Source organism: Fragaria vesca, linkage group LG1, assembly GCF_000184155.1.
Source record: "Fragaria vesca subsp. vesca linkage group LG1, FraVesHawaii_1.0, whole genome shotgun sequence".
Classification (NCBI taxonomy): Eukaryota; Viridiplantae; Streptophyta; class Magnoliopsida; order Rosales; family Rosaceae; genus Fragaria; species Fragaria vesca.
In genome coordinates this window covers 18,680,931-18,697,098 of record NC_020491.1, presented here as the reverse complement: position 1 = coordinate 18,697,098, position 16,168 = coordinate 18,680,931, and the positions used below count along the sequence as shown (strand labels likewise).

Sequence of the window (16,168 nt, the reverse complement as noted above, 5' to 3'; positions counted from 1 at the left end):
GTATCGACTATGCTGATATATATATATATATATATATATATATATCGAAATTTGAGATTATAATGTACGTACTCTACCGTTCATTAAGACGAGCCAAATGCATGTAAAGTGGAGAGAGCACAAATTATAAAGATAAGAGATTCAAATCGCATTAGATGCTTATGATGGTAATCATTATCCATACCTTCTTTTTGTTCAAAGAAAAAATCATACCTCACGAAATTCGACCAAGAACACTTGAAATAGAATTCACGATATTGTTCACTATGAAGAAAACTTAAAGGAGATTATCGAGAAGATAGTTCTGAATTGGAGTTTTCTAAACTACAGCCCTTGTCATACTCTTTTATGTAGTGAGGATTTCTTTAACCTCTCTGCACCTAATGACGCATTCAGGTTTAGGTTACAGGCCCCAGTGATGCATATAAGGACTGGTCATGAACTCTCTATATATTCTGTTTTTTTTTCTTTGGAATTTAGTAATATGATCAGTCACTATCTGTTCTTGAACACAGTACGTGGAAGTGTGATTTGAACCTGAAAGTGTAATGAATTATGATACATTGCAGAAGAGAAGAAAGATCGAGCGAGTTGGTTTTGTATTCGAGTTGATCGATGATAATTGATACAGCAATCACTGGCCTTAGCGCAAACCTGCAACGATTGCCGTTCTTTCTTATATAAATCTCAGTTGGAACTTGGAGGAAGTCATTTCACTTGTAAAAATTGAGAGAGTAGTACGTGACCACACTGTTGAGGTATAGCCGTATAGGCCTTCCTCGTTTGGAGACGAGAAGAGTAAAAACTTGGCTGTTAAAGTCTTAGTTGTTTAAGTTGTGACCTTATTTCGTTCATCTTTTGTCGTTATATACTTGAGTGCTTCCCAAGTCAGTAGCTTATATATTTTTCTCTCGTCGGAGAGTTGTAGCTAGCTAGAACTTTGATTATGGCATTAAAATCCTCCATGTAAGAGGTTTAATTATTATTATGGATTTCTAGCTATATTACCAACCTGGCGAAGGCCTTTATTTGATTTCATTTATCAGTAATGATGATTGATGGACTAATAATGTAAATTACAAGATATACATGCTAGTGATTGTTAAGAATTAAGCTTTACAATAACTTAAAACAGTACGTACTACTTCATTATCAAACTACTTCCCCTATTCCTGATGCAACTATAATATGCACCAAAGCCAGGAATTAATCTCACTCTTGTCTTCTAAAGATACTTGTAATTCTACAGACTTTAAAGGAAAATAGATATATAAAATATGTCTTGAATACCTCTGTAACTCAGTCTGTTAATTCCTCGGTACTACTGCAAATCACAATGTCATCCAGCAACTTAATGCAGCACTAAAATCCTCCATGGCCTAGACGAAGCTCCAAATCAACTTCTTCATGATTCCTCACTCCCATTCTGAAATCATCGTCCTCCATGCGCCCAGCTGGGCTGAACCTCAAGCTCAAATTAGCACCCCAGAGTTCTTGGTTCACATGATGACTCACAGACGACTGTGATGACATTGAATCATCATCCATGGAACTATAAAACCTAGGGCTAGACTCAGATGGCTGATAACACATCTGATGATAGTTCCTCTGCACATGATGCTCATGATGACCCAAAACTGGGTAGTACCCAGAAGCCGGTTGAGTATAAATCGGTGTGCTGAACTGAGAAGCAGACATTGATACGTAGTCCTCGTTGGAGCGGTACTGGTTCGAGAGTTGCTTGGCCTTGGCTCGATCCTTGCGGTGAATGTTCATGTGTCCTCCCAAGGCTTGAGCGTTGGTGAAGCCTCGCTTGCAGAATGTGCACTCGTAGCTTCGTTTCGCAGTGCCGGAATTTTCATCTCTCTCTTCATCACTCGAAGTCTCTGGGCTGAGGGGAACTGTCCATGACTCCATATTGCAATAAGGCTTTGGTTTTGAAGGGAAATAATAATGAGAAAGAAAGAGGCTTAAGGATTTATGAGAAGCTAGATGATGAAACTATAAGATACATTATGACAATTGGTTCAGTGAGTTTATATAAAGAAGGGAAGATAGTGTTTTGGCTTTTGCTAATGGAAGACTGTTTCATAATTTAGCCGGCTGTGAAATTGATGGTCATCTCGTTATTGTTTATTTGATTTCATAATTCCTGCTACTAATTTTTTTTTTTTTTTTTTTTGGGTTAATTGTAATATATATGTTGGTTGCTTGTCATCATCATCTGTATGTGTCTGTTAAGCGATTTGTGCGGCATACTTCAAAATGACTAAAGCTATTATTACTTGCTAGGTATTCCAGTTTTGAAACAAAATTTCTATTTGCATTTGCATTAGTAATTGGAGACCTTCTGCAATGCAACTAGTATACTGGAAAAAGAAGCTATCGCTTAATTACTTGTGTCCATATGCAAATATATGACAGCGTTTTTATCTCATTTACTTATTTGATAGCTTATGGGCTGGAAAGAGACTATGTGGTACACACTTTGGTAGCTTACTTCCTCTCCAAGACTACCTAGGGCTAGATAATGAGACAAAGGCCGAACTCTTGTTATAGGTTGAAGGAGAAGAACTCGATCTACCACTAAAGTTGTGAGCTATGAGATTAGATCATTTTTCTTAGTGATCGAATTGAATTCTTTCAAGACAAAAAATGATCAGGTTTTATGAACACATTCGTGTTCACCCAGTCACTGATTGACCAAGCACTCATGTTTTGGTAACACAAAGGTCTTGATGAATACAACCACAAGTCACTATATATGGCCATAACATGTACTATCCATATCAAATATCACTTTCATAGAGTACACAGAACAATCTACACAATGAGACACATGCATCATACTATATATCATGTTCATTAGCTTAATTCAGCGGGCAAAATTCAAATCACATATGCTAATTTAATCACCAACCACCCCCACAAACTCATTTGTAGAGACTAATGAGAGAGACGGCCTAATTAGTACTAGTGGCACTTCATGATTACATTAGCTCTTTTAGTATTGTTCTTAAGTTTACTTCTTTTATCCATAATCCAATCCTCCATAGTTGAATCTTAACATTATTCTCCTTAGTAAGGAAAAAAAGAATTGTACGTAACTATTTAAGCTCCAACTAAACAACTAGCTCTAGTCTCTGTTAATGTGATAATTAGATAATAATGAGATCAATTAAGATGGCAATCGAGGGAGCAGTTCAAAAGGAATAAATAGATAGTAACCCATTACTTTAAAAATCGGAAAATCACTACCACACCATTTGTCCCCTTGTATAACTACGTAGCACTTGTTTTAGCTCCTTCTCTTTGGTCTGAGACGGCCACAGATCATAAAACACGTTCATGTTTAGTGCAGTGACCTTGACCATGTCTAGCTAGTTCAAAAAAATGAGATCAGTGCTTACTCGAGGGAGACGGCTAGTTTCTTCTTGTTTTTATAAGACTCGAAGAACTATTCAGCAAAAATCTGGGATTAGAATAATAAACGTCAGTGAAAAAGTCAGTGACAAATGGAAAGATGGAAGGCGTCAATTGACAGCAACGTAAGTGCTGTAGTACTAGTGCAATGCTTAACACTGCCAGTTCAATATTGATTAGTGACTATAGCTTAAATTATTCGACGTCGAGGGGTTGGTTCAGATACTATGTAATCCAGGTTTGTGTCTTTATCTTCCTGGAAATCGAATTTCCATCCCAATCAGTTAATTCAAACTTGGCTTGAATACGATCTAAGCTAGACCATTCATATATAAAAGCACTTCATTACAGAGAAACTCTCTTCCATAGCTAGGCTAAGTTGAGTGACTTGAATCTGTCTAAATTTATCGGCTTTAGTTCAAACCGACCTGAATCTTTCTAAATTTATCGGTTTTGTTATCTTATGTTTTTCTAGTAAAATGTCGTTTCGTAAAAGATGTTTAAATTTGTAACAATTTCTTTCGATAATTCAAAGCACCTAAACTTCTCAATTTGCTTTGGTCATATGAAAAGAAACGAGTTTTGGGGATGGATATGTTGTTCTCACATTACTTTTGAAAAAAAGTACAAAGATATATTGGTTTTTTTTGCTATTAGGCTATCAAACATCAACACAAAGAACTACTATATAACTATGATTTGATGGAGCCCTTCTAGTGATGACCTTTAAGTTGAGGACTTATTGAGGACTTTTCGGCTTATCCCACCTTTTGATCTTATATCCACATCTTGACCGTTTAGTTTATAGGTATTTATAAGTAGATTATTTATCCAAATTTTCAGCTATATTGAAAATTGTTAAGGCATTCGTAAGTCTGATTTATCAATTATGAACTTGAACGGTTCATATTTGACAGATTTGGTTCGTCCATTAATTTGATCTAGTTTGTTATCTTAAAGAACACCAATTTGACTGAAAATTTATAGAAATGATTTACTCATATAAACCCAAAAACTAAACATATGAGATGTCAAAATGTGATCGAAAAATGGTCTTTTAAACCATAAACCGAAAAGTCCTCAACTAGTCCTCAACTTAAGAGTCCTCACTAGAAGGGCTCCATGATTTGTAAACTATGATCACAAACTTAACTATCAATTCTCAACATGCACCTTACATATAACAGTGATGTTTGAACTTATGACCTCAAAGTTGTTAACTAAACATCTTAGCCAACCATATCACAGCCTCAAAGTTGTACTTTTTTTTTCTTCTTATTAATAAATCTTTGGGTAAGGACGAGTTAGTCCTATTCCCGCTGACCAAAAAAAAAATAGAGGCCGATTAAAAAAACTAGATGATCATCATCAATTCAAATGCTACCTCAGTGTTAATTAGGTCGATGAATAATGAATAATACACTATAAAACTATTATCAGTCGAGTCACCAATGACAAAACCTACTATACATTGACAGTTAACAACTTTCCATCATCATTATACCGAGCTAACCTAGAGAGGGGTGTACCATTCTACGTCCAATACCCTGAATTGTCTCTTTTGTTTACAGCAATTTCTCAAATATAATTACTACTACTACTACCACTAATGCATGTATGCGTCTCATAGTCATGTGAGATATTATCTTAGTCTAGATTGTTGTTGAATGCAGAACCAAATTGAAGTAAGATAGCTACATGGCATGCATGGAGGGGATCGATCTATATATATATAGGTAGGTGATCATGAAGAAGAAGAAGAAATCGATGATGTTGATATGCGCCGACTGAGGACTTCCTTTGTCCCATGCCATCTCTTATTGAGGTCTTAAAACTTTCAGTAAAACATTCACCTCTGCATCCATCTTCATACTTCTATTTGCCCCCCTCAGAAAAATCTCAGTTTCCGTCACATGTATGGACCCGTCTAAATCTACTTCTATATTTTCCCATTTGATATTAATAATACAGATATACAATTTATAATCAGCTAATTTTTATAGGGTTATAAAGCCACCTTATACTATTTATGTCTTACATAGATGTAATCACTATACCAAACCTTGCAACCTAGCTAGTGTTTATACGACAGTTCTTACGTATGCATGGACTCTCATTTGTATGACCTATACATGAAAACATTTCTCTTCTAATCATTTTCATTTTTATATCATTAGCCAGTTATAAATTAATAAATTAAGGGACTAGCTAATGGGAGTAAGAGTAACCATTTTCGTTTTACTAACCACATCACACATGGAAGAGGAGGATTCCAAATTTCCAACTACATGATGATATTTTGCATAAACGCTTACATACAAAAATCTGAAATTTTTGTTTGAACAAAATTACTGGGAAAACAGATGGCGGAAACAAGTTGAAAATGTACGATATTGGCAGAATCTATTGTACGACGGTTCTTGTGTAGTTGTGTTCGGAACAAGGCATTGATTCAGTGATAAGAGCATGACGTTGTGCTCTTAGCTTAGAAAGTCGATCACATTCAGATAGAGAAATATAGTTCGAACTGAATTGAGCTTCGTACTGTAGAGATTGTATATCTCTGTACGGTCTGTGATTCAGAATGGGCACGTGAACCAAACCCAACTAAACCTAGCTAGCTTGGAAGTTCAAAATGGCAACACTAATGGAATGTTAATCCAAAGTCTTAGGATCTCACATATATGCACAACTTAAGAATAACCTAATCACGTAACGCGCCAGGCGCGTCATAATTGGATTCAAAGTTTATCTCAAGAGCATTGAGATGATCTGTAGTGCTCAAGAGCATTGATTCATTTCAGGAATTAGAAAACGATGAAACATTCATCATTTTCTAATTTCAAAATTTTCATCGTTTTCAGCACAAAATTGCTTGCGTTAACCATCGATGCAGGTTTGTTTGATCTCCTTGTCCTGTGTCGGAACAAGACCACCAGCACTCTCTAGTACTGCACAAATGTTAATATGCTTTAGTTTTGAATCTAATATGCTTCCTGTTATTTATCATCTATGATGGTAGATATTAATACGAAACTTATTTTTGTTATATTGTTTTCCTTGAGTGTTGAGAGTTGAGTGTTTAGGCGGGGAACCCAGCTGGGTGAAGGGGATGTATATGTCTTTGCAACTACGAGGGTGTCGTCCTGACTGAGAGCTCAGTTTGTCTAAGAGTTTGGAGTATGATCATCATTTCTGTGCAATAGCTTTGAATGTACCTAAAATTTTCATTCCATACAAGGAAAATGCCATCATAGCATTTCACACCCAGACTTTGTCGGGAACATGCAATCCTTCAGGTTTGGGGAAAAGAACCCAAATGACCCACAAACATATCATTGACATAGCTGGAAACCCAGTACTCTAGTAATGTAAGACATGAATGTATATGCTTGAAGTCGCTACGATGTACTAGTTCCCAGATCACTTCGATTCTCATCAGTTTAATTGGTTTTTATTTTGTTGCAGAAGTACTTATGGGATATTTAGATCGAGTTATAGGTGCCTTTATCATATATACATGTTTGTTTTCGCTGTTATTCTAACAATGATGAAGAGTACGTTGGTCTATTTTCTGGTAGATTTCTATGCTTTAGTAATGAAACGTGTAGATCGAAGTAGAGAAGGTTTAGGCAGGTTTGAGTTTAGAACTTGCCTAACCAAATAATATATACACAAAACTATTGTACTTACAATTCAGTCTCCCTAATGATGACACTTTTGACTGTTTCTATGTTTTTTGCACAAACTAAAGAAGATAGCTAAGTGAGATTTTGGTGGAGTTTGGTTTTCTACCTAGATTTCTTTACTTTAAATCGAAATGAATTTGTTGTTTTTAAGTTATCCAACAGATTTCTAATTAATCTATGTAACTTTTTGTTTCTTGTAATGGCAACATATTTGAGAGTCCGTGCATGATCATAAGCTAATCTAAGATTTCATTTCTTCAAAAACATCAAGTTAATTTCATCTCATCGCAATATTGGATTCCATCAAATCACATATTGCATACATTTTAGCCGATATATTAAATCAATACTATAATTACCATTATATATAACCATGCATATTGATTTAAAGATCTTATATATACAAATAAAAACAGGTTTACTATAATATGCAATGCATGATTAGTCAATTGTGTGCTAATTGTGTGGAATGCTACAAGTGGTTGCATAAATAGCTTTCAATTGACCTAGCTAGCAAGGTCGGACATGGTCGATTAAGACCAGATGCATGTACAAGTTAATTATACCCATAATTAACTAGAACAGTATGAGTAGAATAACCAATTAAGATAAGGAGGCCTGCAAATCGAACCGTTTGTGTTGTCATTTGTTAAGTTACAGTTAACCTAACATGTACCACAGATCAACAAGGATAAAAAAGTGAGATTCCGGGATGGATGAGACTCTCTTTCTCTTCTCTCTCTCTCTCTCTCTCTCTCTCTCTCTCTCTCTCTCTTCTTCAGAATTTCAGTAGAGAAGACATCAGTCAACTCAAACACTCAAACTTCATCAAACTCCAAACTGCAACTTATATGTGCCTTCTGGGCATCATAATTTCCCCAGGAACTTGTACATATGTTCACCCAAGATGAAATAAACATAAGGAAGCAAAGAAATGGCAACTTTATTTTTCATTTTTAAAACACTTAGTCCTGAACAAACTGAAAAATAACATATTCAAGCAATTAATAAAATAGAGCTGCTATTTATATTCTGGGAAATTAGGATACATAGTTCAACTTGCGATAACTTAAAAATTAAGCATTACTAATTAACTGATGCATTAGTTAATTAACCATGTAATTACCAGCAGGTCTTACACGGAAGGAACTCTAGGATCAGTAGCCTAATCGAAGCTCCAAATCGATTTCATCCTCTGAGTTACCGCCAAGAACACCGATCTCCAAGTCCAACCTCATGCACCCATCTTCTTGAGACTCTGCATTAATCTTCATCTGACTGCTTAAATCGAAACTCTTGAGATTTAAAGAAGGACCGGAAAGGTTACCACCCACAAGCCATTTCATGTTTTCAGTATGGCAAGTAGCAGATGGCGATGAAAATGTGGGAGGAGGATGAGAGGATTGAGATATCCAAGAAGGTACTGAGCTAAAGCTAGTAGTTAATGGTGAGAGCTGCTGCCTAGTTGAAGCAGTAGAAAAGGGAGATGGTGGTGATGGTGGTGGTGAGGGTACGAAAGTAGGGTTAGGGTTAGGTTTAAGGTTGAGATTAAGTATAGTACTGTGAGTGTACTGACCAATCCAATCAGCTGGGGGTGAGCTTCTGAGCTTGGCACGGTCTTTCCTGTGAACATTCATATGGCCACCCAGAGCTTGAGCAGATTTGAATTCTCTCTTGCAGAAGCCACAAATGTAACACCTCGGAGGCCATGGGTACACATTCATACAGACTTCATCATCTTCAGTGTTCTTCTTAATGTTGGTGTTGGAATCTCCATCAATGGCCTTAGTCATGACTAAGCTTTTGCATGAGCCACTGTTCCTCTGCATATCTCTGTGCTTAGATTCAGCTACTGCTCAATAACAGAGGGACAGAAATGAAGAAAGAATGAGATGAAAGTTAAACAAGTAGCTTCCTGGGAATGAATACGAGAATTTAAGAGAAAGAGAAGGAAGTAAATGCAGACTGACCTGATGAGAGAAATGGTGATGATGAAGTACTGGGGTTTGAGTTTGAAATTGAAAGAGAGACGCTTGGAGAGAGAAAGAGAAGAGACTTAAAACTGGTTTCGTGCGAGAGGCCAAAAGATCTGCAAATGAAAGACTGAGAATCTCATTGGAGGGGGTCTGGTTGTACCTCAGGGCTCAGGCTCTCTCATATAATGTTTTGTGTTTGGTCACTACTTGCTAGACCTCCAACCTCAGTCGGGTCAGGGTTATACTTTTTTGCCAATTCTAGCTCAAGCTTTATGTGGATGCCATTGAATCGTATCCAACTAGCATTGTGTATTTGCCTTCATGAGCTTCCATTCACAATACATGTCTCTGTTGGATTGGTGAATATGCTGCAGGAAAAGTTGAAGACACTCGAGTATAATATACAAAGATGTTTAGGTTCCCAAGGTCATATATATAAGGGTTAAATAGCTTGCTAGATGTACTATTTCGATATTAATCATGACATTGCTTCTTCCTTGCAAAATTTCTCTGTTAGAGATATATCATTACCGGTCAAGAAATAGATATTCATGATCAGGACTAGCTAGTAGATATGTAGCTTAGTGCATGATTCGCATCTTGCCAGTTACTTTTGTTTTCTCTCCTTATTTTTCTTTGACCTTTGTTCTTTTACTTCCGATCATCATCGAGTGCTCAACATCAACATGGAGTATACACAAAGTTAGAATACATACACAAATAAGAATGACAAATAAGAATACACAAGTATACACTCATGCATATAAGAAAATAACATGAATAATGCTAGGTAAACTACATTATTAAGTTTCCACCTAAAATCACCTTACGTGGAAGCTGATGTAGTATGATATTATTCAATTGATATATATGGTGATGACTTTACCTTATATATTTATATATTAGGAGAATCTAACTAGGGTGTCATCTCGAATAAAGAGAACACAAATTTATGTTATCTCCTAGTTAGATTCTCTCATGTCAAACTGGGATATAAAACCGATTTATACTTGTTAATATATAGGGGGTATTACATCAATTTTGCAGTTTTAAAATTGTCTTGATTACATAAATTGTCCATATTAGCCTCTCATTGTTTTGAAAAATTGGCATTGCATAGTGTTTATAGATAACTCATCTAATGAAATTTTCGATAGTGCATGTAATGTGTAGATTAATTTGACATTCGAAGCGTGTTTTTTAAAACTCTACAAAATGTACGTATATGCTTCAAAATTTTGGACGATGCCAACAGTACTCATCAATGCCACAACATATTCAGTAGCGCTCTCTCGCTCTTTCCTCGAATAGTTGAAGTACACTTGCTCTAATACCATATTAAACTCATGATCAAACATTACATATAACTAGTAAATTCCATGTCAAGACACTCGGAATGATGCAGCCTAATGTTAATGAAAATATCTTGAAAGCAATCATTTTTATTTCACAGATACTTTAATAACCAGCTTTAGAACCTGTATTGGACAATTGGGTGAGTAGAAAGATCCAGTATCCAAGTTACAAGTAGCGAGAATATCACTTACACAATGAAGTCGTTAACTCCACTGAAAGAGGGGAAATTTTCTCTAGCCAACTAGCTATTCCTCTTCTCATGGGAACTGGTTAATTTCTTTTCTTTCTTCAAGGTTAATATTCCTCACCTCCAGAGCAATTCTTCCTTGACGCATGTCGCAATACCATTTAACCTAAGGCTATGAAGCAGATGAATGGGTAGGTCAAGTTGCTAAACTGCTTGGAGTAAATTTTCCTGCTGCTACGTACCCTCCTTTTCCATTTTATATATCCCAGTACATTGGTTTACACACACCCTCCGGGTCCATCGATCATTTCACAAGAGAAGAAGTGCTGCATGCACCAGCTCGACTCCTCCTTTGTATTTTCTGGTAAAAAAGAGAGACAAATTTTCAGAAACCGAGGATGGCCAAAAGATCATTACCCAAACCTTCTGAGATCGAGTGAAAGACAAGGTGGCCAATGGGGGAAGTCCATCGAGTACTGAATATAGCTTCTTCTTTTCCTGAGGTTTAAGAGCGGACTCGCAGGGTTTACCCACAGTGGAACACGTGCTAGCTGTGTCTTCTTCCCATGCATATAAACATGGTTTTCTTCTTTGCAGAGAGACTGATCGAGTTTCATGTTTACGCCAATGAAAATCTCTGAGTATAAAGCCACCTTTTGTTTTTGCAGAGATAATTGATCGAAGGTGATGATTGATTTGAAATAGTTAATATGCTCAAGTCTTGGATAGGACAAAGAGCTAATCAAAGACTATAGGTAGGGGGGAGGCCATTGGGGGCTTTGAGTACCTGTCGGTCGGTCACGCCACAACGTTAATGAAAATCGATCACTGAGTTTTCGTTGCTGTCTCATCAGACTGGAAAACCCTTGAGAAAAGTTGCCGTCACGATCACCGATCACCGTCAAATGAGTTAAAACTCTGCTAATTAATTAACCGTCACAAAGTAACAATTAGAACGATGGGTTGGTTTACAACTTTACATTAATCACCAATCTACTATCCAACTTCCACAGCCGTCCACATTTATCGTTTGGTAATTGGTGCACATCGTTAATTTCCAAACCCTTTTTGTTGATCTTGATAATTAACCACTAGCTAGGAATCTTCGTTTTTGTTTGCGGTTGTGCATGTTTCGAGTTTGGACATAAGAGTGTTCATGAAATTGAGCTCACGTATAATTTGGTGCTGCGATGTGTAAAATAGCAAAACTATTTGCGTTTGATAACATATTTGTACTTCAAGATTGGCGAGGCAAAAACTATCTAGAATTTCATTGCATGCAAAACAAATGTTGGTACTTGCCCTACGAAAGTACGCAACTACGAATCATCGATTTGTCCATAATTTTGTAGGAGCATTCCAGTTGCTCTTTTACCAGTGAGGGATTGAATTTGTTTGGTTTTTATCGTGGAGAATTGGAGAAATGCATGATTAAACCACAATGGTCCACAATATAAAAAAGTTATCATCTTTTAAAGTTTATAATCCTTGATGAAATTCTTGAGGATTATGTTATTCTAACTGTGGAGATCAATTAAGGAGAAACTTTGAGCTGAATATACTCACTCTTATGCTCAATCAACATGTCCGATCTCCATTCCCGCTGCCTTGGATTAAACAGGATTCTCCATGATGGGAGATTAATTAGCTCATACACCTCCATGCCCGCTGCAATAAGGCTTTTGAGGCGAAAAAATCACAAATCATAGAAATTCTTACGAGATCGACAAGCGTTCGCAAACAGATAAGGGGCTACAAGGCTAAATAATTTGGGTCTCTGAATTTATTTATTTTTTATCTCAAGTTTATTTACGAGTGTATGATAATATGTTTTGAAGGTTGTGATCGATTTTCGGGTTTAGTACGTATTGCACACATGACACATTTGTCATCAAATGGAGAACCTCCCACTTCTCTAATCTTCTTACACTCTTCTCCCATAAAGTTTCTTACTATGAAAATGCAGGTTTTTTTCATTACCGTTCTTAGGCAAACGAATTCCATATCTGAATGTTGGTCAAAGCTCGTGCAGGGTGCCTCCTGCCTAGATTAGTTGTACAGCCGATCATGGCACTAAAAACCCAGTTGAAATACAGTAAGTAAGACACCAGCCATAAAAGATTCCTTGTTTTCGATCCTTCCTCTTCTAAGTCGATTAATTCTTCTTCTTCACCAGTTGTAGATCAGATGTGGTGATGCACAGTACTCTTTCAAAAACTAAACAAAATTTGTAATCAGCTAGCTTGCTAAGATAGTCAAAGCCCAAATGCCCAATCCTTACAAAATACAAGCCCACAGGTGAAGAACGATATTGCATGGGATACAAAAGCTACAACATGAATTAATCATTCATCTCACTTCTGATCACTTCCTCATATACAAGCCAGCTATTAGCTATTCGTTTAAGCTACACTTTCTCAACACAACATGACGGATTGTAATCACACAATTTTGTACCAGTAATAGAGACACATAGCAAAGCAAAACAATCTCTCAAAACTACTAATCTTGAGGCCCTAAAATGATCTCACCAGCTCAATCAGTCAATACTCCCAGACCCATTAGTAGGTGTGTAAGCCCCAGAAATCTGAATCCTCAGAAACTCCAACTCCATCTCCAACTGAAAATTCCTCTCCCTCTCATTCTCCAACTCCACTCTCATCCTCTCAATCACCTGACCCATCTGCTCCTCTCTACTCATCACCACCTCCCCACTAACTTCTTCCCCACGCAACAGACCCATCAGCGTCACCACATTGCTCCTCTGCTCTTCCAAGCTCCTCATAAACGCCGTCAGCCCACCCACCATCACCTCCTTATCTACACCCCCTAGCCCTACATTCCTCTCCACACCCACAACCGAGCTCCGATTCGACTCCATCGACTCTCCGGACTCGTCTCCTCTCTCAACTGAACTCACACACGACTCGTGCGACTCACTCGAACTAGGAATGAACGTTTCGCCACCGAACCTTACCATCTTCACAAGCGGCATCTCCGGAAAAACCGGTACAATTTCAAGCCCATCCTGATTGAAATCCCACCCGCTAATTCTCCGGATCCTTCTCCGACCCCTAGCATTGAATTCATCATCATCTTCATCTTCATCTTGATCATTTTCATCTTTCTTGCCCAACACGCCACCCAAAACCCTAAACCTCTCCTCCACACTAGGCAGCCCATTAAGCACATTCTTGGCCAGGAAATCCACACCTCTACAGTTCTTGAAAAACGAGTGCTTCAGAAGCTTATCGGCGCTGGGCCGCTTGTTCGGGTCCTGGTCCAAACACAGGCCCACCAAGTCCTTGAAGCTCTTGGAGAATTTCTTGCTCTTGTTATTGTCCGTTTCGCCGCGTTTCTCGTAATCCGAGAAGTTGAACCGTTTCGTGATTTTCAGCAGCAGCGATTTCGACGGCGGTAAATGCGATAACGGCGGACCTCCGTGGGCCAGCTCGAGGGCGGTGATCCCGAGGGACCAGATGTCGGCTTTGCAGCCGTAGCCGTTGTGGGAGTGGACGACTTCGGGAGCCATCCAGTAAGGGGTCCCTGCCACGTCGGATAAGCGAAACGACGACGTTGCGGAGGAGGAAGTGTTGAGGTAGTTGGGCTCGTAGACCGAGGCGGAGACGCCGAAGTCGGCGAGCTTCACGGAGCCGTCGGAGTCCATGAGGATGTTGCCGGCCTTGATGTCGCGGTGGAGGTGGCCCTGGTCGTGGAGATACGACAAGGCGTTCAGGGTTTGGTGAAGGACGACGGCGATGCAAGGCTCCGACATGCCGTTTGGGAAGGCGGAGGACATGACGGACTGGAGGGAGCCGGCGGACATGAAAGGCATGACGACCCAGAGGCGGCGGTCGGCGGTGAAGGAGCAGTGGGCGGAGAGGATGTTGGGGTGGGAGAGGAGGGTCATGGTCTTGGTCTCGCGGCGGAGGGCGTCGACGGAGGAGCGGTCGAGGTCGATGGACTTGATGGCGACGACGGCGGAGTTGGCGGAGGGGCAGAGGGCTTTGTAGACGACGGCGCTGACGCCGGAGCCGATCTCGGCGAGGATCTCGTAGGCGGATGCGTCCAGAGGGAAGTGGACTTCATGGGCCGCCATTGGAGGGTTAGTTATTTTCTTGGAGAAGAAGAAGAAGAAGGGAGGTTGGGGTTTTATGAAAAAAGGGGAAAAAGGGTGAGTTAGGGTTTAAGCGGTAATCTTGTGAAAGGTTGATATAAAGCTGCGGTGAGTATGAATGCATGTGAGTGGCTATTTGCTTTTTTAGCTTTTTTGGCAAGGTGAGGTGGCGTGGAGAGGAGCTGACACGTGTTATTTCCTTGGTCTAAGAGTTGATTAGTGACAAGCGTTGCCTTAACGAACTAGCTTAACCGTAAATTTTACGCTAAACGTAACTGTAATCTCAGTGTAGAAGGTGACTCGAAGCTGGTGATTGATGTCATCAATGGGAAATTATCCCCTCCTTGGAGATTGCAGAAGATTGTCCAAGATATTCGGATTATTGCTATCTCTTTCTCCTCAGTTTGTTTTAACCATGTATACAGAGAAGCAAACTTTGTGGCGGATGCTTTTGCAAATGAAGGCCACCAACTCCCGAATGGTTGTGAGTGGCAAGATGGATACCCAGCAGCTGTTGCTAAAGCGCTGATATTTGATACTGTTAACTCGGGTTGTCCGAGAGGTTTGTCTTTGTAATGTTTTTAGTTTCGTATCAAAAAAAAAAAAAAACTGTAATCTCAGTGTAACAAACTATGCTTAACCATAATCTCTACTTTGTGCTAGGCAATACTGATTGGGCCTAGTATGAGTTGGATATGATTGAATAACTATTAGCTAGTGCAAAGGATAAGAGAATGCCGAGCATAAGAGGATGGACATACATACATTAATATGAATAATCACACGATTGCACGGGGCGATTATTCACAGGTTCTTGGGTACAAATGTCCTTCTAGTTGCGCGGGCGTGCCAACTCGAGGTTTTGATTGATGTAGTATGTCTGATCTGGTTTCTTCAAATGATTGTAGGCCGAGGAAGGAACCATCTCGGCCTTTAGGTTCTGATGTCTGTGTTGTAAGGACTTTCGGCTAGGCTTTGCCAGGATCCTTGAATACGCTTACTCCCTAGGTGAACTCGAATGTTTGGGTGATAGGCGAGTGATCTATTGGGTGGAGATACTCACAAAACACAGTGAACAAGAAGATGAAACGAACTCGATTGTTGAAGCGTTGTGAGGTGATGTGTGTGTGAACAACGAATCACATCGACCCAATTCACACTAGCCGAAAGAGATCAATGGACAAGACACTACCAGAAGAAAGACTTTAGCCGACGAAAAAAAAAACAGGCCGACGAAACAATTTTTCGTCGGCTAAAATACACTTTAGCCGACGAAATTTTCCTTCGTCGGCTAAATTATATTTTCGTCGGCTATAGTCAACTTTAGCCGACGAAATTAAAATTTCGTCGGCTAAAGAATTTTTTTTCGTCGGCTAAAGTCTGTGACTTTAGCCGACGACTTTAAACTTTCTTTAGCCGA

The 16,168-nt window shown here is 38.9% G+C and overlaps 3 protein-coding genes across 3 annotated transcripts; all 3 read right to left on the bottom strand.

Moving 5' to 3' along the window:
- Positions 1-1,247: 1,247 nt before the first annotated feature.
- On the bottom strand, positions 1,248-2,012 carry LOC101304913. The gene has a single exon (XM_004288410.1). The coding sequence runs from the start codon at positions 1,915-1,917 to the stop codon at positions 1,363-1,365; it is 555 nt and encodes a 184-aa protein (XP_004288458.1). The 5' UTR covers positions 1,918-2,012; the 3' UTR covers positions 1,248-1,362.
- Positions 2,013-8,269: 6,257 nt separating this feature from the next.
- On the bottom strand, positions 8,270-8,941 carry LOC101304618 (transcriptional regulator SUPERMAN-like). Its single transcript, XM_004288409.1, has one exon. It carries the CDS (start codon positions 8,939-8,941, stop codon positions 8,270-8,272), a length of 672 nt encoding a protein of 223 aa, XP_004288457.1.
- Positions 8,942-13,170: 4,229 nt separating this feature from the next.
- Positions 13,171-14,730, bottom strand: LOC101294896 (serine/threonine-protein kinase fray2-like). The gene has a single exon (XM_004289435.1). The coding sequence runs from the start codon at positions 14,728-14,730 to the stop codon at positions 13,171-13,173; it is 1,560 nt and encodes a 519-aa protein (XP_004289483.1).
- Positions 14,731-16,168: the final 1,438 nt, after the last annotated feature.

Bases quoted from the DNA above. Each gene is read 5' to 3' on its own strand.
- LOC101304913 (XM_004288410.1), bottom strand. From the start codon at position 1,917: ATGGAGTCATGGACAGTTCCCCTCAGCCCAGAGACTTCGAGTGATGAA.
- LOC101304618 (XM_004288409.1), bottom strand. From the start codon at position 8,941: ATGCAGAGGAACAGTGGCTCATGCAAAAGCTTAGTCATGACTAAGGCC.
- LOC101294896 (XM_004289435.1), bottom strand. From the start codon at position 14,730: ATGGCGGCCCATGAAGTCCACTTCCCTCTGGACGCATCCGCCTACGAG.